General features: G+C 43.7%; 1 protein-coding gene across 1 annotated transcript in view; it reads left to right on the plus strand.

Annotated features, from left to right (window-relative positions):
• The window catches only part of LOC140364937 (uncharacterized), a 143,803-nt gene that overhangs the window by 95,065 nt on the left and 21,108 nt on the right, over positions 1–27,630 (plus strand). The window contains exons 5-14 of the mRNA XM_072451316.1: positions 4,561–4,808; positions 6,485–6,652; positions 7,274–7,405; positions 21,326–21,400; positions 24,164–24,256; positions 25,698–25,862; positions 26,986–27,177; positions 27,262–27,288; positions 27,385–27,447; positions 27,511–27,591. Coding sequence (XP_072307417.1) covers positions 4,561–4,808; positions 6,485–6,652; positions 7,274–7,405; positions 21,326–21,400; positions 24,164–24,256; positions 25,698–25,862; positions 26,986–27,177; positions 27,262–27,288; positions 27,385–27,447; positions 27,511–27,591 — 1,244 coding nt within the window. The remainder of the gene's footprint in view (positions 1–4,560; positions 4,809–6,484; positions 6,653–7,273; positions 7,406–21,325; positions 21,401–24,163; positions 24,257–25,697; positions 25,863–26,985; positions 27,178–27,261; positions 27,289–27,384; positions 27,448–27,510; positions 27,592–27,630) is intronic.

Consider the following 27,630-nt stretch of genomic DNA (forward strand, 5'->3'; position numbering starts at 1 on the left):
GGTCTCTGGTCTCTGGTCTCTTGTCTCTTGTCTCTGGTCTCTGGTCTCTGGTCTCTGGTCTGGTCTCTTGTCTCTGGTCTCTGGTCTTGTCTCTTGTCTCTGGTCTCTGGTCTCTTGTCTCTTGTCTCTGGTCTTGTCTCTTGTCTCTTGTCTCTTGTCTCTGGTCTCTGGTCTCTTGTCTCTGGTCTCTGGTCTCTTGTCTCTTGTCTCTTGTCTCTGGTCTCTGGTCTCTGGTCTCTGGTCTCTGGTCTCTGGTCTCTGGTCTGGTCTCTGGTCTCTTGTCTCTTGTCTCTGGTCTCTGGTCTCTTGTCTCTGGTCTCTGGTCTCTTGTCTCTTGTCTCTGGTCTCTGGTCTCTGGTCTCTGGTCTGGTCTCTGGTCTCTGGTCTCTGGTCTCTGGTCTCTGGTCTCTGGTCTCTGGTCTCTGGTCTGGTCTCTTGTCTCTTGTCTCTGGTCTCTGGTCTCTTGTCTCTGGTCTCTGGTCTCTTGTCTCTGGTCTCTTGTCTCTGGTCTCTGGTCTCTTGTCTCTGGTCTCTGGTCTCTGGTCTCTTGTCTCTTGTCTCTTGTCTCTGGTCTTGTCTCTGGTCTCTGGTCTCTGGTCTCTGGTCTCTGGTCTTGTCTCTGGTCTCTGGTCTCTGGTCTCTGGTCTCTGGTCTGGTCTCTGGTCTCTGGTCTCTTGTCTCTGGTCTCTGGTCTCTTGTCTCTGGTCTCTTGTCACTGGTCTCTTGTCTCTGGTCTCTGGTCTGGTCTCTTGTCTCTTGTCTCTTGTCTCTGGTCTTGTCTCTTGTCTCTTGTCTCTGGTCTTGTCTCTTGTCTCTTGTCTCTGGTCTCTGGTCTCTGGTCTCTGGTCTCTGGTCTGGTCTCTGGTCTCTGGTCTCTGGTCTGGTCTCTGGTCTCTGGTCTCTGGTCTCTGGTATCTTGTCTCTTGTCTCTGGTCTCTGGTCTTGTCTCTTGTCTCTTGTCTCTGGTCTCTGGTCTCTGGTCTCTGGTCTGGTCTCTGGTCTCTGGTCTCTGGTCTGGTCTCTGGTCTCTGGTCTCTGGTCTCTGGTCTCTGGTCTCTGGTCTCTGGTCTCTGGTCTCTGGTCTCTGGTCTTGTCTCTTGTCTCTTGTCTCTGGTCTCTGGTCTCTGGTCTCTGGTCTCTGGTCTCTGGTCTTGTCTCTGGTCTCTTGTCTCTTGTCTCTTGTCTCTGGTCTCTGGTCTCTGGTCTCTGGTCTCTGGTCTTGTCTCTGGTCTCTGGTCTCTGGTCTCTGGTCTCTGGTCTGGTCTCTGGTCTCTGGTCTCTTGTCTCTGGTCTCTGGTCTCTTGTCTCTGGTCTCTTGTCTCTGGTCTCTTGTCACTGGTCTCTTGTCTCTGGTCTCTGGTCTCTGGTCTGGTCACTTGTCTCTTGTCTCTTGTCTCTTGTCTCTGGTCTTGTCTCTTGTCTCTGGTCTCTGGTCTCTGGTCTTTGGTCTCTGGTCTCTGGTCTTGTCTCTGGTCTCTGGTCTCTGGTCTCTGGTCTGGTCTCTTGTCTCTGGTCTCTGGTCTTGTCTCTTGTCTCTGGTCTCTGGTCTCTGGTCTCTTGTCTCTTGTCTCTGGTCTTGTCTCTTGTCTCTTGTCTCTTGTCTCTGGTCTCTGGTCTCTGGTCTCTGGTCTCTGGTCTCTGGTCTGGTCTCTGGTCTCTGGTCTCTTGTCTCTTGTCTCTGGTCTCTGGTCTCTTGTCTCTGGTCTCTGGTCTCTTGTCTCTGGTCTCTGGTCTCTGGTCTCTGGTCTGGTCTCTGGTCTCTGGTCTCTGGTCTCTGGTCTCTGGTCTCTGGTCTCTTGTCTCTTGTCTCTGGTCTCTGGTCTCTGGTCTCTTGTCTCTGGTCTCTGGTCTCTTGTCTCTTGTCTCTGGTCTCTGGTCTCTGGTCTCTTGTCTCTGGTCTCTGGTCTCTGGTCTCTGGTCTGGTCTCTTGTCTCTTGTCTCTGGTCTCTGGTCTCTGGTCTCTGGTCTCTGGTCTTGTCTCTGGTCTCTTGTCTCTGGTCTCTGGTCTCTGGTCTCTGGTCTGGTCTCTGGTCTCTGGTCTCTGGTCTTGTCTCTGGTCTCTGGTCTCTGGTCTCTGGTCTCTGGTCTGGTCTCTGGTCTCTGGTCTCTTGTCTCTGGTCTCTGGTCTCTTGTCTCTGGTCTCTTGTCACTGGTCTCTTGTCTCTGGTCTCTGGTCTCTGGTCTGGTCTCTTGTCTCTTGTCTCTTGTCTCTGGTCTTGTCTCTTGTCTCTTGTCTCTGGTCTTGTCTCTTGTCTCTTGTCTCTGGTCTCTGGTCTCTGGTCTCTGGTCTGGTCTCTGGTCTCTGGTCTGGTCTCTGGTCTCTGGTCTCTGGTCTCTGGTATCTTGTCTCTTGTCTCTGGTCTCTGGTCTTGTCTCTGGTCTCTGGTCTTGTCTCTTGTCTCTTGTCTCTGGTCTCTGGTCTCTGGTCTCTGGTCTGGTCTCTGGTCTCTGGTCTGGTCTCTGGTCTCTGGTCTCTGGTCTCTGGTATCTTGTCTCTTGTCTCTTGTCTCTGGTCTCTGGTCTTGTCTCTTGTCTCTTGTCTCTGGTCTCTGGTCTCTGGTCTCTGGTCTCTGGTCTTGTCTCTGGTCTCTTGTCTCTTGTCTCTTGTCTCTGGTCTCTGGTCTCTGGTCTGGTCTCTGGTCTCTGGTCTTGTCTCTGGTCTTGTCTCTGGTCTCTGGTCTCTGGTCTCTGGTCTCTGGTCTCTGGTCTCTGGTCTGGTCTCTGGTCTCTGGTCTTGTCTCTGGTCTTGTCTCTGGTCTCTGGTCTCTGGTCTCTGGTCTCTGGTCTCTGGTCTCTGGTCTCTGGTCTGGTCTCTGGTCTCTGGTCTCTTGTCTCTGGTCTCTGGTCTCTTGTCTCTGGTCTCTTGTCACTGGTCTCTTGTCTCTGGTCTCTGGTCTCTGGTCTGGTCTCTTGTCTCTTGTCTCTTGTCTCTTGTCTCTTGTCTCTTGTCTCTGGTCTCTTGTCTCTGGTCTCTGGTCTCTGGTCTCTGGTCTTTGGTCTCTGGTCTCTGGTCTTGTCTCTGGTCTCTGGTCTCTGGTCTCTGGTATCTTGTCTCTTGTCTCTGGTCTCTGGTCTCTGGTCTCTGGTCTCTTGTCTCTGGTCTCTGGTCTCTGGTCTCTGGTCTCTGGTCTCTGGTCTCTGGTCTTGTCTCTTGTCTCTGGTCTCTGGTCTCTGGTCTCTTGTCTCTTGTCTCTGGTCTCTAGTCTCTTGTCTCTGGTCTCTTGTCTCTGGTCTCTTGTCTCTGGTCTCTGGTCTCTGGTCTCTGGTCTCTTGTCTCTGGTCTCTTGTCTCTGGTCTCTGGTCTCTGGTCTCTGGTCTGATCTCTTGTCTCTTGTCTCTTGTCTCTTGTCTCTGGTCTCTGGTCTCTGGTCTCTTGTCTCTGGTCTCTGGTCTTGTCTCTTGTCTCTGGTCTGGTCTCTGGTCTCTGGTCTCTGGTCTCTGGTCTGGTCTCTGGTCTCTGGTCTCTGGTCTCTGGTCTCTGGTCTCTGGTCTCTGGTCTGGTCTCTTGTCTCTGGTCTCTGGTCTTGTCTCTTGTCTCTGGTCTCTGGTCTTGTCTCTTGTCTCTGGTCTCTGGTCTTGTCTCTTGTCTCTGGTCTCTGGTCTTTGGTCTCTGGTCTCTGGTCTCTGGTCTCTGGTCTGGTCTCTTGTCTCTGGTCTCTGGTCTTGTCTCTTGTCTCTGGTCTCTGGTCTCTGGTCTTTGGTCTCTGGTCTCTGGTCTTGTCTCTGGTCTCTGGTCTCTGGTCTTGTCTCTGGTCTCTGGTCTCTGGTCTCTTGTCTCTGGTCTCTTGTCTCTGGTCTCTGGTCTCTGGTCTGATCTCTTGTCTCTTGTCTCTTGTCTCTTGTCTCTTGTCTCTGGTCTCTTGTCTCTGGTCTCTGGTCTCTGGTCTCTTGTCTCTGGTCTCTGGTCTTGTCTCTTGTCTCTGGTCTCTGGTCTCTGGTCTCTGGTCTCTGGTCTGGTCTCTGGTCTCTGGTCTCTGGTCTCTGGTCTCTGGTCTGGTCTCTTGTCTCTGGTCTCTGGTCTTGTCTCTTGTCTCTGGTCTCTGGTCTCTGGTCTCTGGTCTCTGGTCTTTTGTCTCTGGTCTCTGGTCTTGTCTCTGGTCTCTGGTCTCTGGTCTTGTCTCTGGTCTCTGGTCTCTTGTCTCTTGTCTCTGGTCTCTGGTCTCTGGTCTCTGGTCTCTGGTCTCTGGTCTCTGGTCTCTGGTCTGGTCTCTGGTCTCTTGTCTCTTGTCTCTGGTCTCTGGTCTCTGGTCTGGTCTCTGGTCTCTGGTCTTGTCTCTGGTCTCTGGTCTCTGGTCTCTGGTCTCTGGTCTCTGGTCTCTTGTCTCTTGTCTCTGGTCTCTGGTCTTGTCTCTGGTCTCTGGTCTGGTCTCTGGTCTCTGGTCTCTGGTCTCTGGTCTCTGGTCTCTGGTCTCTGGTCTCTGGTCCCTGGTCTCTGGTCTCTGGTCTGGTCTCTGGTCTCTGGTCTCTGGTCTCTGGTCTCTGGTCTGGTCTCTGGTCTCTGGTCTTGTCTCTGGTCTCTTGTCTCTTGTCTCTGGTCTGACACGTCGTCTTCCTCCACAGACCCGGCCTCGTCTCGGCACCAGGACCTCACGGAGCTCATTGGGGTCCCGTTGCCCCCCGCCGTGTCCTTCGTGACCGGTTTCGAGGGATATCCCGCCTACAGCTTCGGCCCCGGGGCCAACGTGGGGCGACTCACCAAATCCTTCATCCCGGATCCGTTCCACTACGACTTCGCCATCACCGTCACGGCCAAACCAACGACCCGGAGCGGAGGCGTGCTGTTCGCCATCACCAACGCCTACCAGAAGGTAAGATGTGACGTACCAGAAGGTAAGATGTGACGTAGCAGAAGGTAAGATGTGACGTAGCAGAAAGTAAGATCTGACGCACCAGAAAGTAAGATCTGACGTACCAGAAAGTAAGATCTGACGTAGCAGAAAGTAAGATCTGACGCACCAGAAAGTAAGATCTGACGTACCAGAAAGTAAGATCTGACGTACCAGAAAGTAAGATCTGACGTACCAGAAAGTAAGATCTGACGTAGCAGAAAGTAAGATCTGACGCACCAGAAAGTAAGATCTGACGTACCAGAAAGTAAGATCTGACGTAGCAGAAAGTAAGATCTGACGTACCAGAAAGTAAGATCTGACGTACCAGAAAGTAAGATCTGACGTACCAGAAAGTAAGATCTGACGTAGCAGAAAGTAAGATCTGACGTAGCAGAAAGTAAGATCTGATGTACCAGAAAGTAAGATCTGACGTAGCAGAAAGTAAGATCTGACGTACCAGAAAGTAAGATCTGACGTAGCAGAAAGTAAGATCTGACGTAGCAGAAAGTAAGATCTGATGTACCAGAAAGTAAGATCTGACGTAGCAGAAAGTAAGATCTGATGTACCAGAAAGTAAGATCTGACGTAGCAGAAAGTAAGATCTGACGTACCAGAAAGTAAGATCTGATGTACCAGAAAGTAAGATCTGACGTACCAGAAAGTAAGATCTGACGTAGCAGAAAGTAAGATCTGATGTACCAGAAAGTAAGATCTGATGTACCAGAAAGTAAGATCTGATGTACCAGAAAGTAAGATCTGACGTAGCAGAAAGTCAAGTAAGATCTGACGTAGCAGAAAGTAAGATCTGACGTAGCAGAAAGTAAGATCTGATGTACCAGAAAGTAAGATCTGACGTACCAGAAAGTAAGATCTGACGTACCAGAAAGTAAGATCTGACGTAGCAGAAAGTAAGATCTGATGTACCAGAAAGTAAGATCTGATGTACCAGAAAGTAAGATCTGATGTACCAGAAAGTAAGATCTGATGTACCAGAAAGTAAGATCTGACGTACCAGAAAGTAAGATCTGACGTACCAGAAAGTAAGATCTGACGTAGCAGAAAGTAAGATCTGACGTACCAGAAAGTAAGATCTGACGTAGCAGAAAGTAAGATCTGACGTAGCAGAAAGTAAGATCTGACGTAGCAGAAAGTAAGATCTGATGTACCAGAAAGTAAGATCTGACGTACCAGAAAGTAAGATCTGACGTACCAGAAAGTAAGATCTGATGTACCAGAAAGTAAGATCTGATGTACCAGAAAGTAAGATCTGACGTACCAGAAAGTAAGATCTGACTACACCATGACTACACCAGGACTAAACCGAGACTAAACCAGGACAAAACCGGGACTAAACCAGGACTAAACCAGGGCTAAACCAGGACTAAACTGGGACCAGAACAAGTCTACTTCCGGACCGAAGCTGTTTTATTGAAATCACTCAATAATACGTTTAAAGACCTGTTTTAACAAATTTATTTTGGATTTACTTTACATTTGGCCAATATTGCACTCTCCCAAGTTCAAGACAAACACAAAACAGAGTTAGAAATACACACATTTCCACAAAGAGCTAAAATAGCACTCAAAACCTTGATTAAAACAGTGATAAAACAGTGGCTCGGTGCATCTTCTCAAGTCTCTCCCTCTCTCTCCAGATCGTGCAGCTGGGCGTGGCTCTGTCGGAGGTGGAGGACGGTTCTCAAAGGGTGGTGCTGTACTACACTGACGCCAGCTCGGGGGCCACGCAGGAGGCCGCCTCCTTTAAGATGGGCGACATGACGGGACGCTGGGCCCGCTTCACCATCACCGTGCAGGGAGCGCAGGTCAGAGCCGGGGCCCCAGGTCAGAGCCGGGGCCCCAAACCCCGAAGCTTTGTTTGTACCACCAAAAGGTTCAGAAACAGCTTCAGTTTGGGCTCATTTTAATCAAGCGTTTTAGGAAAAATAGACAATATACAACACAAAATAATGATTGTATTTCTGATTAAGCTCAAGGCCATTCTGAAACAAATCATGAACAATCTAATGTTATTCTATTTATTAAATTTAAAGTCTAAATACGTGACTAATTTTGATTACATCCCACAATATGGTTATTTTGTGCTTAATTTATTATTTGTTGTGTCTAATTTTGCCCTGTTTTTGTCATACTTTTTGCCTGTCAATACATTCAATACATTAGTCGCCTGCATTTTTCTGTAACCCTATTTATTTATTTTATTTATTTTATTTATTTTATTTATTTTATTTATTTTATTTATTTTATTTATTTTATTTATTTTATTTATTTTATTTATTTTATTTTATTAGTTTAATCCTGATATTTGGTAGCTCTTTCAATAAATACAGTTTTGCACTGAGACCGGGTCATGGATCGCATGATGAACCTGCAGCTCGTCAGCTCATTCATCGTCGTCATGACAACAGCGTGTGTTTGTGCTGCAGGTGCGTCTCTACATGGACTGTGAGGAGCATCACCGTGTGGACTTCCTCAGGAGCGATCAGCCGCTCACGTTTGAACCCAGCTCCGGGATCTTCGTGGGGAACGCGGGCGGTACCGGCCTGCCCAGATTTGTGGTACGTCCTGACCACCTCGCGACCTCCTGACCTCGTGACCTTGTGACCTCATGACCTCGTGACCTCAATTCTGAAACTGTAATGTCCGATCACAAAGGCTGACATTACCGTATAAGTCGCTCCAGCCAAAAAATGCATAACAGAGAAGAAAAAAACATATATAAGTCGCCTTTTTGTGTGGATATTTATTTGATAAAATCCAAGACAAGAACAGACATTTCATCTTGAAATGCAGTTTAAAATAATAACAGATGAGAGAACATGGTGAATAGGTGTACGTATGCTAACGCTAACACCTTCAGCTACATGACGTATGCTAACGCTAACACCTTCAGCTACATGAGGCACAGACAGAACTGTGGTAAGTGTCTGGTATGTTAACGTAACATATGAACAGTTATTCAGATAACTATAGCATAAAGAACATGCTAACAAGTTTACCAAAGCATCAGTTTTACCCCAAATCACTAAATCCATTGAATTCTTCTTCCTCTGTGTCACTTCTAAACAACTCCACAAACTCCAGAGGAAGAGGAAGTGCAGATTCTTCTTCTGCCTCGCTTAGAGCCTAGAGCGCACTCTTGTGGTTGTCATGTGAAGATAACAAATAATATCACATATAAGTCGCTCTGGAGTAGAAGTTGCGACTATGAAAAAAGTTGCGTCTTATATGTTATACAACGGAAAGTCCTTTGCAAAGAATATTTTTGCAAAAAAAGAGAAAAACGTAATTTAATTCTTTCCCAAATTGTGCAGCCCTATAACAATCTTGCATTTATTCAGACACAGTTGTTTTATTGTTCAAAATGACTTTAAACGAGAGATATTTTGCTATTATGTTACAACATTGATTTAAAACAGCGTAATAATAGAAACAGATCCATTCAGAACGGCAAAACTGATAAGCCATTGTGATAAGCCCCGCCTCTTCATCGTGATAAGCCCCGCCTCTTCATCGTGATAAGCCCCGCCTCTTCATCGTGATAAGCCCCGCCTCTTTATAGTGATAAGCCCCGCCTCTTCGCAGTGGCGTTTCAACGTAACGAGCGGCGGATTGTCATTTACGCGTTTTTACGTCTTAGATATCGACATGTGTCACTTTGAGTTCAAATTGCTCAAATAATGTCAACCAAGTACAGGGACGTGGGCGGGGACAGGGGGTAGGTGAAAACGGGAATTTTCTGACCACTCGCGCCTCAGTTGCCGGACAAAAGAGAATTAACTCGAGCATCGATCACGACTCGACTGTGAGTAAAATGAGAGAAGTTTATAAATCTGCGCAAAACTGATCTTTTGAAAATAGGGCGGACCACCCAAGCACAGCCAATCAGAGCGCTGCATTCAGCTCTTACAAAACACAATCTGCAGTGGCCTCATTTTTGTGCTGCTTTTACGAGACACAATGTACTTCCATAACCCGCCCTCAATGTTTACTGTGCATAATCCGTTCCCTTAAACGTGTGCGTTGCCATGGTGATGTCTTTTCACGTCGTTTGGCTTTTTAAACAGGGCCAAAACGTCCATTCAAATATCATAGAACGCTCCAGTCGTCATCACGTCTCACAAATAAACCACTTTCTTACGCTTTCCTTTATTTACATTCTTATTTAGACACACAATATATATATCAAATTAAATAAATAAATAATAGCTGGAATAATAGTTTAAGACGCACGTTTCCTTTGCATTTGTGCGGAAAAGTTGCTGTTTTATTAGTCGAGCGATGAGATTTGAGCCGACTAATTACAAATTCTGACTTTTGAACGACGTTGAACAGGTTTTTCTTTACTTTTCTTGCTCTTCTTTAACCGTGAGTGACATAAAGTCGTTTGTTTACAGTGACATGTCTCCGTAGAAACATATCAAAGTGTAATTCATCCACATTCTTCCACTGTTTTTAAAAGCAACATTCGCGCTCACAATATCGTCTTTGTAAAGCGTGTTTTACGGCCGCGCGGGGAGCGAGCGAAGCTTCTGACCGTGAACACTCGTAAAATACACGTTTCTGTTGCTTTAGATGTTTTAAAAGCGGCTGATTCGTCCAAAGCGGCGATTAAACCTCACGAACAATAGTGTGAAATAAAGAGGTTCGATCAGAGCGTCATTGTGCCCAGTTTGTTGTACGTTTGGTTGGAATCGTGTGAAACTCCGACAGAAATGGGCTTAAACTGCTCTGTATCTGTCGTGAATGAACCGCACAAACCTCACGTTGTGTGTTTCATGCTTTAAAAATGACACCGCAAGTTTTATTCACATTTAAACTGCCCCTTTTTTGCGTTTATTCATATTATTTTTAGAGCATTTACTAACTTTTCCCCAGTCTGTTCCATCGTCCTGTCCACACCGTCCTCTGCTGACCACAAGAGGGCAGCGTTTAACCTGATGTGTGGCCATGGGACAAACAGGAAATGGGTTCAGCTCAGTTCAGCCTTTTATTAAAAAAGAGCCCGTAAGTGTCCTGCTCTGAGCCCACGTGACGCCATGGCAATGAGATGCTCTGAGCCCACGCGATGCCATGGCAACGAGATACTCTGAGCCCACGCGACGCCATGGCAACGAGATGCTCTGAGCCCACGCAACGCCATGGCAACGACAAAACTCAACATCACACACAACAAGTTATGTGTTATGGATCTTATGTTATTTTAAATAAATATATACATACATACATCACATTCAAGTCTCATCTAATCCAAAGTTAATTACATTTGTCAGTTTTCAATACTTTTAACGACCTTTGCACGTCCTCTCAGCTCGGCCCTGACGTTGCAGCGATGTATGACCCTATAACAATGTATGACCCTATAACGATGTATGACCCTATAACGATGTATGAGCCTATAACAATGTATGACCCTATAACGATGTATGAGCCTATGACCCTATAACGATGTATGACCCTATAACGATGTATGACCCTATAACGATGTATGAGCCTATGACCCTATAACGATGTATGACCCTATAACGATGTATGAGCCTATGACCCTATAACGATGTATGACCCTATAACAATGTATGAGCCTATGACCCTATAACGATGAATGACCCTATAACGATGTATGACCCTATAACGATGCATGACCCTATAACGATGTATGACCCTATAACGATGTATGAGCCTATAACGATGTATGACCCTATAACGATGTATGACCCTATAACGATGTATGAGCCTATAACGATGTATGACCCTATAACGATGTATGACTATATGACCCTATAATGATGTATGACCCTATAACAATATATGAGCCTATGACCCTATAACGATGTAAGACCCTATAACAATGTATGAGCCTATGACCCTATAACGATGTATGATCCTATAACGACGTATGAGCCTATAACGATGTATGACCCTATAACGATGTATGAGCCTATGACCCTATAACGATGTATGACCCTATAATAATATATGAGCCTATGACCCTATAACGATGAATGACCCTATAACGATGTATGACCCTATAACGATGAATGACCCTATAACGATGAATGACCCTATAACGATGTATGACCCTATAACGACGTATGACCCTATAACTATGTATGACCCTCATAACGACGTATGACCCTATAACGATGTATGACCCTATAACGATGTATGACCCTATAACGACGTATAACCCTATAACGATGAATGACCCTATAACGATGTATGACCCTCATTTCGATGCATGACCCTCATAACGATGTATAAGCCTATAACGATGTATGACCCTATAACGATGTATGACCCTATAACGATGTATGACCCTATAACGATGAATGACCCTATAACGATGAATGACCCTATAACGATGTATGACCCTATAACGACGTATGACCCTATAACTATGTATGACCCTCATAACGATGTATGACCCTATAACGATGTATGACCCTATAACGACGTATAACCCTATAACGACGAATGACCCTATAACGATGTATGACCCTATAACGATGTATAACCCTATAACGATGTATGACCCTATAACGATGCATGACCCTCATAACGATGTATGACCCTCATTTCGATGCATGACCCTCATAACGATGTATAAGCCTATAACGATGTATGACCCTATAACGATGTATAACCCTATAATGATGAATGACCCTATAACGATGTATGACCCTCATTTCGATGCATGACCCTCATAACGATGTATAAGCCTATAACGATGTATGACCCTATAACGATGTATGACCCTATAACGATGAATGACCCTATAATGATGCATGACCCTATAACGATGTATGACCCTATAATAATATATGAGCCTATGACCCTATAACGATGAATGACCCTATAACGATGTATGACCCTATAACGATGAATGACCCTATAACGATGAATGACCCTATAACGATGTATGACCCTATAACGACGTATGACCCTATAACTATGTATGACCCTCATAACGATGTATGACCCTATAACGATGTATGACCCTATAACGATGTATGACCCTATAACGATGAATGACCCTATAACGACGTATGACCCTATAACGACGAATGACCCTATAACGATGTATGACCCTATAACGATGTATGACCCTATAACGATGAATGACGCTATAACGATGTATGACCCTATAAAGATGTATAACCCTATAACGATGTATGACCCTATAACGATGAATGACCCTATAACGATGTATGACCCTCATTACGATGCATGACCCTCATAACGATGTATAACCCTATAACGATGAATGACCCTATAACGATGTATGACCCTCATTTCGATGCATGACCCTCATAACGATGTATAAGCCTATAACGATGTATGACCCTATAACGATGTATAACCCTATAACGATGAATGACCCTATAACGATGTATGACCCTCATTTCGATGCATGACCCTCATAACGATGTATAAGCCTATAACGATGTATGACCCTATAACGATGTATGACCCTATAACGATGAATGACCCTATAACGATGCATGACCCTATAACGATGTATGACCCTATAACGATGTATGACCCTATAACGATGTATAACCCTATAACGATGTATGACCCTATAACGATGTATGACCCTATAACGATGTATGACCCTATAACGATGTATGAGCCTATGACCCTATAACGATGTATGACCCTATAACAATGTATGAGCCTATGACCCTATAACGATGTATGACCCTATAACGACGTATGAGCCTATAACGATGTATGACCCTATAACGATGTATGAGCCTATGACCCTATGACGATGTATGACCCTATAACGATGTATGAGCCTATGACCCTATAACGATGTATGACCCTATAACAATGTATGAGCCTATGACCCTATAACGATGTATGACCCTATAACGACGTATGACCCTATAACGATGTATGACCCTATAACAATGTATGAGCCTATGACCCTATAACGATGTATGACCCTATAACGACGTAACAGCCTATAACGATGTATGACCCTATAACGATGTATGAGCCTATGACCCTATAACGATGTATGACCCTATAACAATGTATGAGCCTATAACGATGTATGACTCTATAACAATGTATGAGCCTATGACCCTATAACGATGTATGACCCTATAACGATGTATGACCCTATAACGATGAATGACCCTATAACGATGTATGACCCTATAACGATGTATGACCCTATAACAATGTATGAGCATATGACCCTATAACGATGAATGACCCTATAACGATGTATGACCCTATAACGATGTATGACCCTATAACGATGAATGACCCTATAACGATGTATGACCCTATAACGATGTATGACCCTATAACGACGTATGAGCCTATAACGATGTATGACCCTATAACGATGTATGACTGTATGACCCTATAACGATGTATGACCCTATAACGACATATGAGCCTATAACGATGAATGACCCTATAACAATGTATGACCCTATAACGATGTATGACCCTATAACGATGAATGACCCTATAACGATGTATGACCCTATAACGATGTATGACCCTATAACGATGTATGACCCTATAACAATGTATGAGCCTAATACCCTATAACGATGAATGACCCTATAACGATGTATGACCCTATAACGATGTATGACCCTATAACGATGAATGACCCTATAACGATGTATGACCCTATAACGATGTATGACCCTATAACGATGTATGACCCTATAACGATGTATGACTGTATGACCCTATAACGATGTATGACCCTATAACGACGTATGAGCCTATAACGATGAATGACCCTATAACAACGTATGACCCTATAACGATGTATGACCCTATAACGATGAATGACCCTATAACGATGTATGACCCTATAACGATGTATGACCCTATAACGATGTATGACCCTATAACAATGTATGAGCCTATGACCCTATAACGATGAATGACCCTATAACGATGTATGACCCTATAACGATGTATGACCCTATAACGATGAATGACCCTATAACGATGTATGACCCTATAACGATGTATGACCCTATAACGATGTATGACCCTATAACGATGTATGACCCTATAGGCAAGGCAAGGCAAGGCAAGTTTATTTGTAGAGCACATTTCATACACAAGGCAATTCAAAGTGCTTCACACAGCAGGAAAAATGCATTCAAATCACAAAGAAATTACAGAAATACAATAAAATTAACTAAATTAAAAATGATCAATCCAACTGATTTTCTAAACTAATAAAATCACAAACAAAAATGAAGAGTGCAAAGAAAAAATCCCTTCAGTCATATGCGCAGCGAAACAAAACTGTTTTTAGCTTAGATTTGAACATTGTCAGAGTAGAAGCCTGTCTCACATCTTCAGGAAGACTGTTCCAGATTTTAGCTGCATAAAACTGAAACGCAGATTCCCCATGTTTTGTCCTGACTCTGGCACCAGCAGGAGGCCGGTCCCTGAGGTCCTCAGAGTCCGAGATGGTTCATATGGCACTAACATATCCAAGATGTACTTTGGTGCTAGGCCATGGAGAGACTTGTACACAAGCAGAGCTGCTTTAAAGTCTATTCTCTGAGCCACAGGAGCCAGTGCAGAGACCTGAGAACAGGACTAATGTGATCATACTTCCTGGTTCTAGTCAGGACCCGAGCAGCAGCGTTCTGGATGTACTGCAGCTGTTTTACAACTCGTTTGGAGAGGCCAGTGAGCAGGCCGTTACAGTAGTCTAATCTACTGGAGACAAACGCATGGATAAGTCTCTCTAAATCTGGTTTTGACACTATATTTTTGATTTTGGCAATGTTTTTTAGATGGTAAAAAGCTGCTGATGTTATTGATTTGACGTGGCTATTAAAGTTCAAGTCTGAGTCCATTATTACCCCCAGATTTCTAATTTGGTTTGTAGGTTTTAGAGCGAGACTCTGGAGGTGACCGCTAACACTTTCTTTTTGTTTCTGTGGGCCAAAAACGATTATTTCAGTCTTGTCTGAGTTCAGCTGGAGAAAGTTGTTTTGCATCCACAAACTGATCTGTTGGATGCAGTGACAGAGTGAATCTACTGGTCCATAGTCACCTGCCGATAGTGAAACATAGATCTGAGTGTCGTCTGCATAATTGTGATAGGACACATTTTCACTGCGTATCAACGGACCCAACGGCAGCATGTAGAGGTTGAACAGAAGGGGACCCAGGACTGACCCTTGGGGCACTCCACAGGTCAGGGTCATGTGGTCTGAGACACAGCTACCAATTTCAACAAAGTACTTCCTGTCTTCCAGATAGGACCTTAACCAGTTTAGGGCAGTGCCAGTGATGCCCACCCAGTCCTCTAGTCTCTGTAAGAGGATCCCATGATCGACAGTGTCAAAAGCAGCACTCAGATCTAACAGAATTAAGACTGAGGCTTTGCCCGTGTCAGTGTTCAGGCGGATGTCATTTGTCACCTTGACAAGAGCAGTCTCAGTGCTGTGATGAGGTCTAAAACCTGACTGAAAAACATCAAATGAGTTGTTTATTAAGAGGAAATCTGTGAGCTGTTGGTAAACAACCTTTTCAAGGACTTTGCCCCAAAATGGCAGATTAGAGATGGGCCGGTAATGACTCAGTACTGCGGCATCAAGACTGCTCTTCTTTAGGAGAGGCTTTATGACCGCAGTTTTCAAAGACATTGGGAATGTTCCAGATTGAAGCGACATGTTAACTATGTGAGTGAATGGTGCTAACAAACTGTTCAGCACAGACTTTAGAAATCTGGTGGGTAACACATCAAGGCAGCATGTAGATGAACTCAGACTGGTGATGATCTCATGGACAGTTTTGTCAGTTACTGGTGCAAAGTAAGTTAGCTCTAAGTGTCTTGGTGGTTTTAGGGTAATTTTTTGCATTGTGGGATTTATAGCATTTTTAATGCCCTGAACTTTGTTATTAAAGAATAATGCAAACTCATTACACTTGGATGTGGAAATGAGTTCTAACGGCAGCTGAGCTGGAGGGTTTGTTAATCTGTTTACTGTGGCAAACAGGACACGCGAGTTGTTACTGCAGCTTCCAATTATTTCAGAAAAATATCTTTCCCTAGTTCTACATAAGATTAGGTTGTACATGTTCAGCTTTTCTTTGTAAATCTCTTTTTGAACTTGGAGCTTTGACTTGCGCCATTTCCGTTCGGCCCTGCAGCACTCCCTTTTCTGTGCCCTGACCGAATCATCATTTCGCCTTCTGCTTATTTTTAACCATTTTAGCCTTTATAGGGGCGATGGTGTCCAGAACATTCAAAACACTAGATGTAACAGAGTTCAACAAATCATTTACATTAGAACATGAGACATTTTCAAAGTTTATCATTTCCATAAACAGTGCACCTGTGCCATCACTTATGTGTCTCCTCTGAACAACTGCAGGACCAACCGGAGGTTTGGGAGAAACAGACAGGTCAAAGAAGACACAGAAATGATCAGACAGAGCAACATCGATCACATTAACATTTGAAATATTTACCCCCTTTGTAATTATGAGATCTAGAGTGTGTCCTTTGCTGTGGGTGGGGCCTCTCACATGCTGAGTAAGACTGGAGGTTTCAAGGACAGCATAAAGCTCTTTAGCGTTTCTGTCACAAATATTATCAATATGCACATTGAAATCACCTGTAATGACCAAACCATCAAAGTCTGTGCATATGACTGAAAGCATCTCAGTAAAATCATCAATAAAACTTTGGCAGTGCTGGGGAGGCTTGTATAAAACAATGAAGAGAATGGATGGAGACCGTTTTAGCTCCATTTTAAAGGATACATACTCAAATGATGAAAACACCCCAAAAGACAGCCTGCGGGTAATTATTTCATCTCTAAAGACAGCACAGACTCCACCCCCTTTTTTGTTTTCTCGTGTTTCAGATTCAAACTTAAAGTTGGGTGGAGCAGATTCTATCAGAACTACATTTCCTGTGTTTTTGTCAAGCCATGTTTCAGTTAAAAACATAAAATCAAGATTATAAGAAGAAATAAAATTATTAATTAAGAGAGATTTGTTACATAAGGATCTGACATTTAGCACAGCAAGTTTTAGACTAGTTTCAGTGAGACTGGGCTTTATCTTTTCACAGGGAATATGAATCACATTTCTCAGATTGGGCCTGACTCGCATTTTGTTTTTCCATCTGTGTGATGATGTGACTACAGAAATAGCACTAGGGGGGGCTCTTTTTACATAGGGCCCCGGGTTGGTTTGATTTTTAATGTGACAATAAGTCCCGGCAACGCTGAGACCCAGTGCATCCTAGCTATGGGAGATACCAGGTGAAAGGCGAGGTTGGATGGGTGGTGGGGCTTTTGTAGCCAAGGAGAGTTTGAGACCAGGTGAGAGGCGAGGGGGGATGGGTGGTGGGGCTTTTGTTGGTGTAGTCGGTACTGACATAGCCCTTGCTATATTGGGCGTGAGTGGAGCCATCTTAATGCCTGATTTGATCAGACTTTCAAAATGGCTGGGAAGGCCCATGGGTGAGAGTGGAGATGAGAAGGAGAATGATGAATCTTTAGTGGGAGTAGATGTTGCAGGGGGAACCCAGGGCTGGTGTGAAGGCAGGGGCGATGACAGGGATGTTGTTGGGCTTGTCACAGATGGGTCCAAGGCCTTTGAAGATTGTTCCTTTGCTGGAGGCGGTGGAGGTGAATGTGGAGCAGCTGGAGCTGAATCCTTTGCTGGTGGTGGTGGAGCAGCTGCTGATGAATCCTTTGGTGGAGGCTGAGGTTGTGGTGCTTTTGATGTTGAAACATTGGCTCGGTCTCTGGCTGATGGAGCAGGAATTCTTCTCTCATTCCTCTCTTCTCTAACTATCTGCTCAGGACCCTGTCCAGGCCCAGTCCAATGCCTCAGAGCGTGGAGCAGGTTCTCTGTCAGCACCCTCACTCCACCTCTGCATAGGTGGGGGCCATTTCTCTTAAACAGGTTCTCTCGTTTCCAGAATAGATAGAAGTTCTCAATATAGTGTAGTCCTCTCGGGGAACACTCTTTGGACAGCCATGTGTTCAGCTGAAGAAGCCGGCTAAACTTGTTTATCCTCCTGTCGATGTTTGGAAGAGGTCCACTTATGAATGTTTTGATTTCCATTTTATCAAGCACGTTGAATAACTTCAAGAAGTCTTTTTTCAAAACTTCAGTCTGTTCCCGCCGCATGTCCACTGCACCCACGTGCACAATCAGCTGTTTAGCTCCTCCATGCTTAGCCATAATATTTGGAAGGAGTGACGTTATCTCAGAAACAGTGGCGCTTGGAAAAGAATGTGTGTTTATCTTTTCATGCGTCACGTGACTTATCGCGCCGTCCCCAACTAAAACAATCTGCGTGACCTTGGCTTGTGGCACAGATCCTCCTTGCTGTATTTTGGCCACGTCATCTTTCCTTTTTTCATTTAATTCCATCTCTGAAAGTGGTAAAAATCTGTTGGTGAGCTGTATTTTAGGTGACTTCACGTTATCTTTGTATCGTTTAGGCTTTGCTCCAAGTTTGTTCCAAGAAACAGCCTGGTCTTTCTGGTTTTTAGACAGTTTTGGAAACGACACAGAGTCACTGCGGTTTAGGTTGAAAGTAGCAGTTTTTCTTGTAAAAAGTGTGCTCTTCTTACCGTCGGTTGACACAGGAATGGTATCGTGAAGAACTTTTTCAGATTCCAAAACAAATATCCGTGTTTTCAGCTCATTAATTTCTTGTTGATATTTCCGACAGCGTTCACAGTCTGTTTCCCTTCTTCTCACGGACATGTCGCTGGCGTCAGATATGTCGTTAAAACTGGAAAAAATGTTCTTAAAATCCTTGGTTTACTTGAAAAAGTCTAAAGCAAAAATGTTTGGAAGACAAAAACTGATTAAAAAGCAAAATAAATAAGGAAAGCAGCGATAGCAAGCGGAGCGAGCAAAAAAGCGTGTGCACTCTTCGGAAGCAGGATTACATACTACATTACTATAACGACGTATGAGCCTATAACGATGTATGACCCTATAACGATGTATGACTGTATGACCCTATAACGATGTATGACCCTATAACAATGTATGAGCCTATGACCCTATAACGATGAAGGACCCTATAACGATGTATAACCCTATAACGATGTATGACCCTATAACGATGTATGACCTTATAACGATGTATGAGCCTATGACCCTATAACGATGAATGACCCTATAACGATGTATGACCCTATAACGATGAATGACCCTATAACGATGTATGACCCTATAACAATGTATGAGCCTATGACCCTATAACGATGAATGACCCTATAACGATGTATGACCCTATAACGATGTATGACCCTATAACGATGTATGACCCTATAACGACGTATGACCCTATGACTACGAATGACCCTATAACGATGTATGACCCTATAATGATGTATGACCCTATAATGATGAATGACCCTATAACGATGTATGACCCTATAACGATGTATAACCCTATAACGACGTATGACCCTATAACGACGAATGACCCTATAACAATGTATGACCCTATAACGATGTATGACCCTATAACGATGTATAACCCAATAACGATGAATGACCCTATAACGATGTATGACCCTCATTACGATGCATGACCCTCATAACGATGTATAAGCCTATAACGATGTATAACCCTATAACGATGAATGACCCTATAACGATGTATGACCCTCATTTCGATGCATGACCCTCATAACGATGTATAAGCCTATAACGATGTATGACCCTATAACGATGTATGACCCTATAACGATGAATGACCCTATAACGATGCATGACCCTATAACGATGTATGACCCTATAACGATGTATGACCCTATAACGATGAATGACCCTATAATGATGTATAACCCTATAACGATGTATGACCCTATAACGATGTAGACGATGTATGACCCTATAACGATGAATGACCCTATAACGATGTATGACCCTATAACGATGTATACGATGTATGACCCTATAACGATGTATGACCCTATAACGATGTATGACCCTATAACGATGTATGACCCTATAACGATGTATAACCCTATAACGATGTATGACCCTATAACGATGTCATTTGGAGGCCTTGCACCTGTTTTTAATGTTCTTATCAGATGAATCGCTGGTTCTGAGAGAGCGAGATGAGAAAATACTGGAGCACGGTTCAAATCAAACACACGTGCGGCGAGAACACGACGGAGAAACAAACAAACAAACAAACAAACAAACGTGCTACAAAAATCCCCAGAAAGACGAGCCAAGAGAGGGCGGCGGCAGCGGAAGAGGGCGTGGCCTGGTCAGACTGTAAACACTGGAGAGTTTGTCCTTTATTATGGTGATTTATTCACTCCGATTTCACCTGTCACCACGGCAACAGCAAACACAGCAGCAGCTTTTGTAAAAGAGTAAAAGTCTTTGGTCATGCTTGAATGAAAATAAGGTGCATTAAACAAACTTAAAAAATAATACAATTAAATTAAAAAAACATATAAAATTAATGAAAAATATATATAAAATTAATACAAATATATGTACAATTTATAAATTAACTGTAAAGTTTGTGAGCCTTTTTTATTTTATCCTATAGTAAATTTAAATTATTTTTCTTGAATGCATGCACTTTTTGATTGTATATACCGTATTTTCCAGACTATAAATCGCACCTTTTTTCATCGTTTTGGCCGGAGTGCGACTTATATGTGATATTATTTGTTATTTTCACACTTGCAACTGCATTTCATACTCCAGTGCAACTTATATAAGTTTTTGTCTTCTCTTTTATGCATTTTTTGGCTGGTGCGACTTATATTATTGCTCATCGATTGTTATATACATGTTTTTATTTTTGAAAAGTGACACACGTGACATTTTAGAACGCTACATGTGTCACTTAGAGCCTTTATTGTATTTATTTATTTTTGATTTAAATTTTTTTACAGTACAGGGATGTGGGCGGGGATAGGGGGCCGGTGAAAACAGGAATTTTCTGAGCGCCCGAGCCTCAGTCGCGGGACAAACCGGGACAAACTCAATCCAAACACAACTCTGAATGACCCGACCGCGCGGAAACCCTGTCGTAATCAGATTAAAAGATCATTAAAGTCCAATTATTCTGCGTAACAAAATCCCCTTTAAAGCATCAAACCGTAAATCTCATCATAATGTGGTCGAGCAGCGCAGTCTTTTACAGCTGTCTTCACCAGTAAGTTCACGTGGAAAGTCTTATTTTCTGTGTAATTACCCATAATCCCACACGAGTACTTCAATGACTGAAAAGCTGCAGGTGTAAAACATAAAACACGCTGCTTCGTCAAACGCTTCGCGAGGCTTCGTCCAGGTTTTGTGGGCGTGGTCCTCGTTCGTCGGCGTCCACGAGCTTTTATCTGCTAGTGTTGAGGGAAGCGTCTGGGGAGAGGCCTTGAGCGGCGCTGGGAAAAGGCGCTCTCGGAGGATGTTATCTCCATTATCACGGCGCATAACACGCTGTCCTCTGTGCGCAGGGCTCCATCCAGCAGCTGCTCCTGACCTCGGATCCCACGGCCCCCGACGACCAGTGCGAGGAGGACGACCCCTACGTGAGTCAGGACGTGTGCGCCCTCTGCTGGAGGGACCAGGGGACTGCACACCGCTGTGTTTTAGGGTGACAGAGCTGGACTAGACCTGGACTGAACCCGGACTAGACCAGGACTAGAACAGGACTAAACCTGGACTAGACCTGGACCTGGACATGACTGAACCTGGACTAAACCAGGACTAGACCAGGACTAGACCAGGACTAGAACAGGACTAAACCTGGACTAGGACAGGACTAAACTAGGACTAGAACAGGACCTAACCAGGACTAAACCTGGACTAGGACAGGACTAAACCAGGACTAGAACAGGACTAAACCAGGACTAGAACAGGACTAAACCTGGACTAAACCAGGACTAGAACAGGACCTAACCAGGACTAAACCTGGACTACGACAGGACTAAACCTGGACTAGAACAGGACTAAACCTGGACTAGACCTGGACCAGGACATGACTGAACCTGGACTAAACCAGGACTAGACCAGGACTAGGCCAGGACTAGGACAGGACTAAACCAGGACTAAAACAGGACTAAACCAGGACTAGAACAGGACTAAACCTGGACTAAACAAGGACTAGAACAGGACCTAACCAGGACTAAACCTGGACTACGACAGGACTAAACCTGGACTAGAACAGGACTAAACCAGGACTAGGACAGGACTAAACCAGGACTAGAACAGGACTAAACCAGGACTAAACCTGGACTAGGACAGGACTAAACCAGGACTAAACCAGGACTAAACCTGGACTAGGACAGGACTAAACTAGGACTAAACCTGGACTAGAACAGGACTAAACCAGGACTAAACCAGGACTAGGACAGGACTAAACCAGGACTAGAACAGGACTAAACCAGGACTAAACCTGGACTAGGACAGGACTAAACCAGGACTAAACCAGGACTAAACCTGGACTAGGACAGGACTAAACTAGGACTAAACCTGGACTAGAACAGGACTAAACCAGGACTAAACCAGGACTAGGACAGGACTAAACCAGGACTAGAACAGGACTAAACCAGGACTAAACCTGGACTAGGACAGGACTAAACCAGGACTAAACCAGGACTAGGACAGGACTAAACCAGGACTAGAACAGGACTAAACCAGGACTAAACCAGGACTAGAACAGGACTAAACCAGGACTAAACCTGGACTAGGACAGGACTAAACCAGGACTAGAACAGGACTAAACCAGGACTAGAACAGGACTAAACCAGGACTAAACCTGGACTAGGACAGGACTAAAACAGGACTAAACCAGGACTAGGACAGGACTAAACCAGGACTAGGACAGGACTAAACCTGGACTAGGACAGGACTAAACCAGGACTAAACCTGGACTAGGACAGGACTAAACCAGGACTAAACCAGGACTAGGACAGGACTAAACCAGGACTAGGACAGGACTAAACCAGGACTAGGACTGGACTAAACCTGGACTAGGACAGGACTAAACCAGGACTAAACCTGGACTAGGACAGGACTAAACCAGGACTAGGACAGGACTAAACCAGGACTAGAACAGGACTAAACCAGGACTAAACCTGGACTAGGACAGGACTAAACCAGGACTAAACCAGGACTAGGACAGGACTAAACCAGGACTAGAACAGGACTAAACCAGGACTAAACCAGGACTAGAACAGGACTAAACCTGGACTAGGACAGGACTAAACCAGGACTAAACCTGGACTAGGACAGGACTAAACCAGGACTAAACCAGGACTAGGACAGGACTAAACCAGGACTAGAACAGGACTAAACCAGGACTAAACCTGGACTAGGACAGGACTAAACCAGGACTAAACCAGGACTAGGACAGGACTAAACCAGGACTAGGACAGGACTAAACCAGGACTAAACCTGGACTAGGACAGGACTAAACCAGGACTAAACCTGGACTAGGACAGGACTAAACCAGGACTAAACCAGGACTAGGACAGGACTAAACCAGGACTAGGACAGGACTAAACCAGGACTAGGACTGGACTAAACCTGGACTAGGACAGGACTAAACCAGGACTAAACCTGGACTAGGACAGGACTAAACCAGGACTAGGACAGGACTAAACCAGGACTAGGACAGGACTAAACCTGGACTAGGACAGGACTAAACCAGGACTAAACCTGGACTAGGACAGGACTAAACCAGGACTAGGACAGGACTAAACCAGGACTAGGACAGGACTAAACCAGGACTAAACCTGGACTAGGACAGGCCTAAACCAGGACTAGAACAGGACTAAACCAGGACTAAACCTGGACTAGGACAGGCCTAAACCAGGACTAAACCAGGACTAGGACAGGACTAAACCAGGACTAGGACAGGACTAAACCAGGACTAAACCTGGACTAGGACAGGCCTAAACCAGGACTAAACCTGGACTAGGACAGGACTAAACCAGGACTAAACCTGGACTAAACCAGGACTAGAACAGGACTGTCTCTGTCCATTTTCCAGTTTTATACGTCTCAAATATGTATACTTTTTCACACATAAACACTTCACACTTTCTCATGATGAAAAACAAGCTGTACATTTCTTGCATTTAGAAATAAACGACAGAAAAGTTGAAAAATGTACGATTTCTTCCTCTTGATGCACCCACAGCATCGTCTCCTCCATTTGTTTCTCTCTCAAATTTGATAAACGATACGCTGTATATTGGAACCGACCTGCTTCAAGCTTAAACATTCTAAAATGTACAAAAGAGGGATTCCATGAGCGGTGTTGACTCTGGCTGGTTCTCTGCTCGTAGGCGTCTGGTTACGGCAGCGGAGACGACTCGTACGAGGATCTGGAGGAAACAAGTGAAGTGAAGAAGACTGTGGAGGAGCGAGAGTTCACTGAGGTTTGGGACCTTTGCTTTGACCTTTGTTCAGTGCCAACATTAAACACAACGGAACGATCCAGAATGAAATCATCACTGGACTTGGCTGACAGCTTAAGACTCTCCGTAGTCTAAAAACATGACAAATAACACTTGCCTGGTGCAGTGTCTCAAAAAAACATAAAAAGAAACTGTTCTGCTCAAAAAGGAACATCATTTTTGACTGAATAGAGGCAATAAGCAGTGACATTTGTGTTTGTCTTTGTGCAGAACGCTTCACCTCATGAATGCGGCGGCTGCAGCGGCGTTACAGTTGTGACCAAAATAATGCTCTCGATCTAAACTGAACGATTTGAAAATATAGATATGAAGAGCGGCATATTAACAATTGAAATGGATAGAGCAATGTCCTTTCTATATTTGAGATAAGGCCTTACATGTCATATTTATTTTATTTATTTTATTTATTTTATTTATTTTATTTATTTTATTTATTTTATTTATTTTATTTATTTTATTTATTTTATTTATTTTATTTATTTTATTTATTTTATTTATAATATATTGGACAAACCAGATGCATTCTTTCAATTGTTACAGCACAAATTCTCATTTTCAACACTTTCAGCTTTCGGCTTTCAGTACAATTCAATAAAATAAAATAAAACATGATAAAAAGGAGATCGAGAATCGACAATAATAACAACATCAATTTCACTGAAAACGTGTGAAACTGCCCTGACTTCAGCCGCAGTTTCACACATTTTAATAATAAACCTGCTGTGCACAATCTGACCCTCGTCTTCTTAGCTGAGGTTTAATTATCAGACAAATGTGAAATGTCTGTAAAATGAATCACTCATGTTCAGAAATATCATCTTATTTTGAAAGTTTACTACATATTTCTCTCTTTTTCTTGGCATTTTTTCTACCAATAATATACTGGATATTCAGAGCTTGCATATTTTCAACATTAACGTCATTATTGAGGTCATTATTATGTTGGTACATTTCCCAGCTCTTCTATTTGTTGACTTGTAACTATGGTAACTAAACACATCCATGGACTTAAATACAAGCTGGGGAAATGTTACTTTGAAACTGAATTGCTGTAATTATTTATTTTTTGTTGATAGAGATGTCAAGATTATTCAGTTAATCGATAATTGTGATTAATCATGTCATAATATAATCGTAAGAACCAAAAAATAATAGTTGTGACAGTTTCAGAAGCAAAAATTTGTCTTTAATTCAGTCTAAAAATACAACCAAATGTAAAGTTCATTTTAATCTGTCTCTTTTTGTCACATTATCTTTATTTTGTCCTTCAGAAAGTCAAAATACGGTGAAAAATCGTTAAATCGTGATGTTTTTCCTCACATTCGATATCGCGACGTCTCCGTTCGTTTGTGCATGTTCCATATTCTGCTCTTAATGTAAACGCACTGTTGTTGTTTTCCAGTCGTTCCCAGAGCCGGAGGCCACGCCCGTCCCGGCTCCGCCCACCGAGACGCCCGGGGGAGAGGACGACGAGGATACGTACGTGGAGGGGACGTCGGGACTGGAGCAGGGGCCCGCCCACAGCACAGGTACTGGACAGAACACACGTAACCATGACAACCGAGACGTCCTCCAGGATTCATACACTTTATAATAATACTACGCTTTAGGGACGTCACGTATCAGTTGTTTGTGTTGCGATTTAACAATTATTCACGATTATTGAGACCAAACGACTTCTTTCTGACGTGTCATTTTCCGGCTTTGCAAAATCCAACAAAATAATGTTTAATGTGACAAAAACAGACAGATTTTTAAAAGTTCTTTATGTTTAAGTATATTTTTTGGACTATAGATTAACAAAAAAAAACCTTTATTTTCCTTCTGAAATTGTCCTGATTATTATTTTTTGGTTCTTTCGATTGTATTGTGACCTGAATAATCACGATTCTCGATTAACCTTTATCATCGTGACGTCCCAACTACACTTTATGTTGCCCAATAAAGACAAAAAAGGTCAACTTTATTGTCCCAGAGAGGAGATTTGTCTCGACATAAAACTCCACACAGTCACAATCCCTTAATCAACCCCTTAATTAAGAAGTCACTAAACCCTTTGTTCAATTAAGTCTTTGTTCATGCTTTATTAAGTATTTTTACATGTTTAGTGTTGATAACAAGAAGATAATGTGTGGTATTTATGTGTAAAATAAGAGTTAATGAAGTAAAAGTGTTTAAGTTACAGATTGTCTGGTGTAGAACTGTTGTTGTAATATATAAAGTGACCACCAGAGGGCCCTACAGTGCGTACAATAATCTGTGGCTTGTTCTTGTTCCAGTGGCGCCTCAGAGAGCGGCTCCTGCTCCTGCCTCCAGCTCCAGCTCCAGCTCCAGCTCCAGCTCCAGCTCCAGCTCCAGCTCCAGCTCCAGCTCCAGCTCCAGCTCCAGCTCCAGCTCCAGCTCAGTGAGTCACTCACACTCTCACTTCTCACTCAGTTTGTTTGAATGTCTTGAATTAGAAATGAGGAAAAATTAGAAGAATGAATGAGAACAGATTTATCTCATCTTAGTTATAGTTTAAGGACATTCTAAAACATGCTGCGATTGAGAGCTGCTTTTATCACGTCATATTGTGTGATTGATGGTTCTGCTACAAAAAATTCAACACAGATCATTTACCATTTAGGGCTATGGAAAGGGGTGTGACCAAGGAATACTCTGAATGATTGATTGATTGATTTGTGTTGCAGCTGGAGCAGACGTCCAGACCTCTGAAAGGAGACAGAGGAGACCCAGGCCCACCCGGACCCCCCGGAGCCCCCGGAGCGCCAGGATCCTCCTCGGACGGGTCGGGGTCCGGAGCCAGTCCTGGACCCAGAGGACCACAGGGACCAGGCGGAGCCCCGGGACCGACCGGAGCTCCGGGGAGAGACGGGCTGTCTGTGAGTGATATACGCTTTACTTTGATAGTACTTTTACTGCTAAAGTAACAAATACATGATGAATATTGTTTTAATTGTTTTCAGGGAACAAAAGGACAAAATGGAGAAGCAGTGAGTGTCATTTATATAAAGTAAAGTGTCGGTTTAGCTTATGGATAAACATGTTGTTAGTTTTATTCACAGACATTAACACAATAATCCTCTTAGGGACCGGCGGGGCCCCCAGGGTTTCCAGGGCTGCAGGGAGATCTGGGGCCTAAAGGAGACAAGGTAAAACACTTTTCACTGATAATATCTGTGACACGTGATGTTTGATGATCCTGTCCTCTTCAGGGAGATCCAGGAGTGGGATTACCAGGTCCTCCGGGGGCCCCTGGACCTCCGGCCACACGTCTGGTGCGTTCACGTGTCGGTGTCACTGCGATGTTTCATGTGATGTTTAGAAATAAGACA

The sequence above is a fragment of the Eucyclogobius newberryi genome, unplaced genomic scaffold, assembly GCF_026437365.1.
Source record: "Eucyclogobius newberryi isolate DKJ021-1_F unplaced genomic scaffold, fEucNew1.0.hap1 SCAF_18, whole genome shotgun sequence".
NCBI classification, from domain to species: domain Eukaryota; kingdom Metazoa; phylum Chordata; class Actinopteri; order Gobiiformes; family Gobiidae; genus Eucyclogobius; species Eucyclogobius newberryi.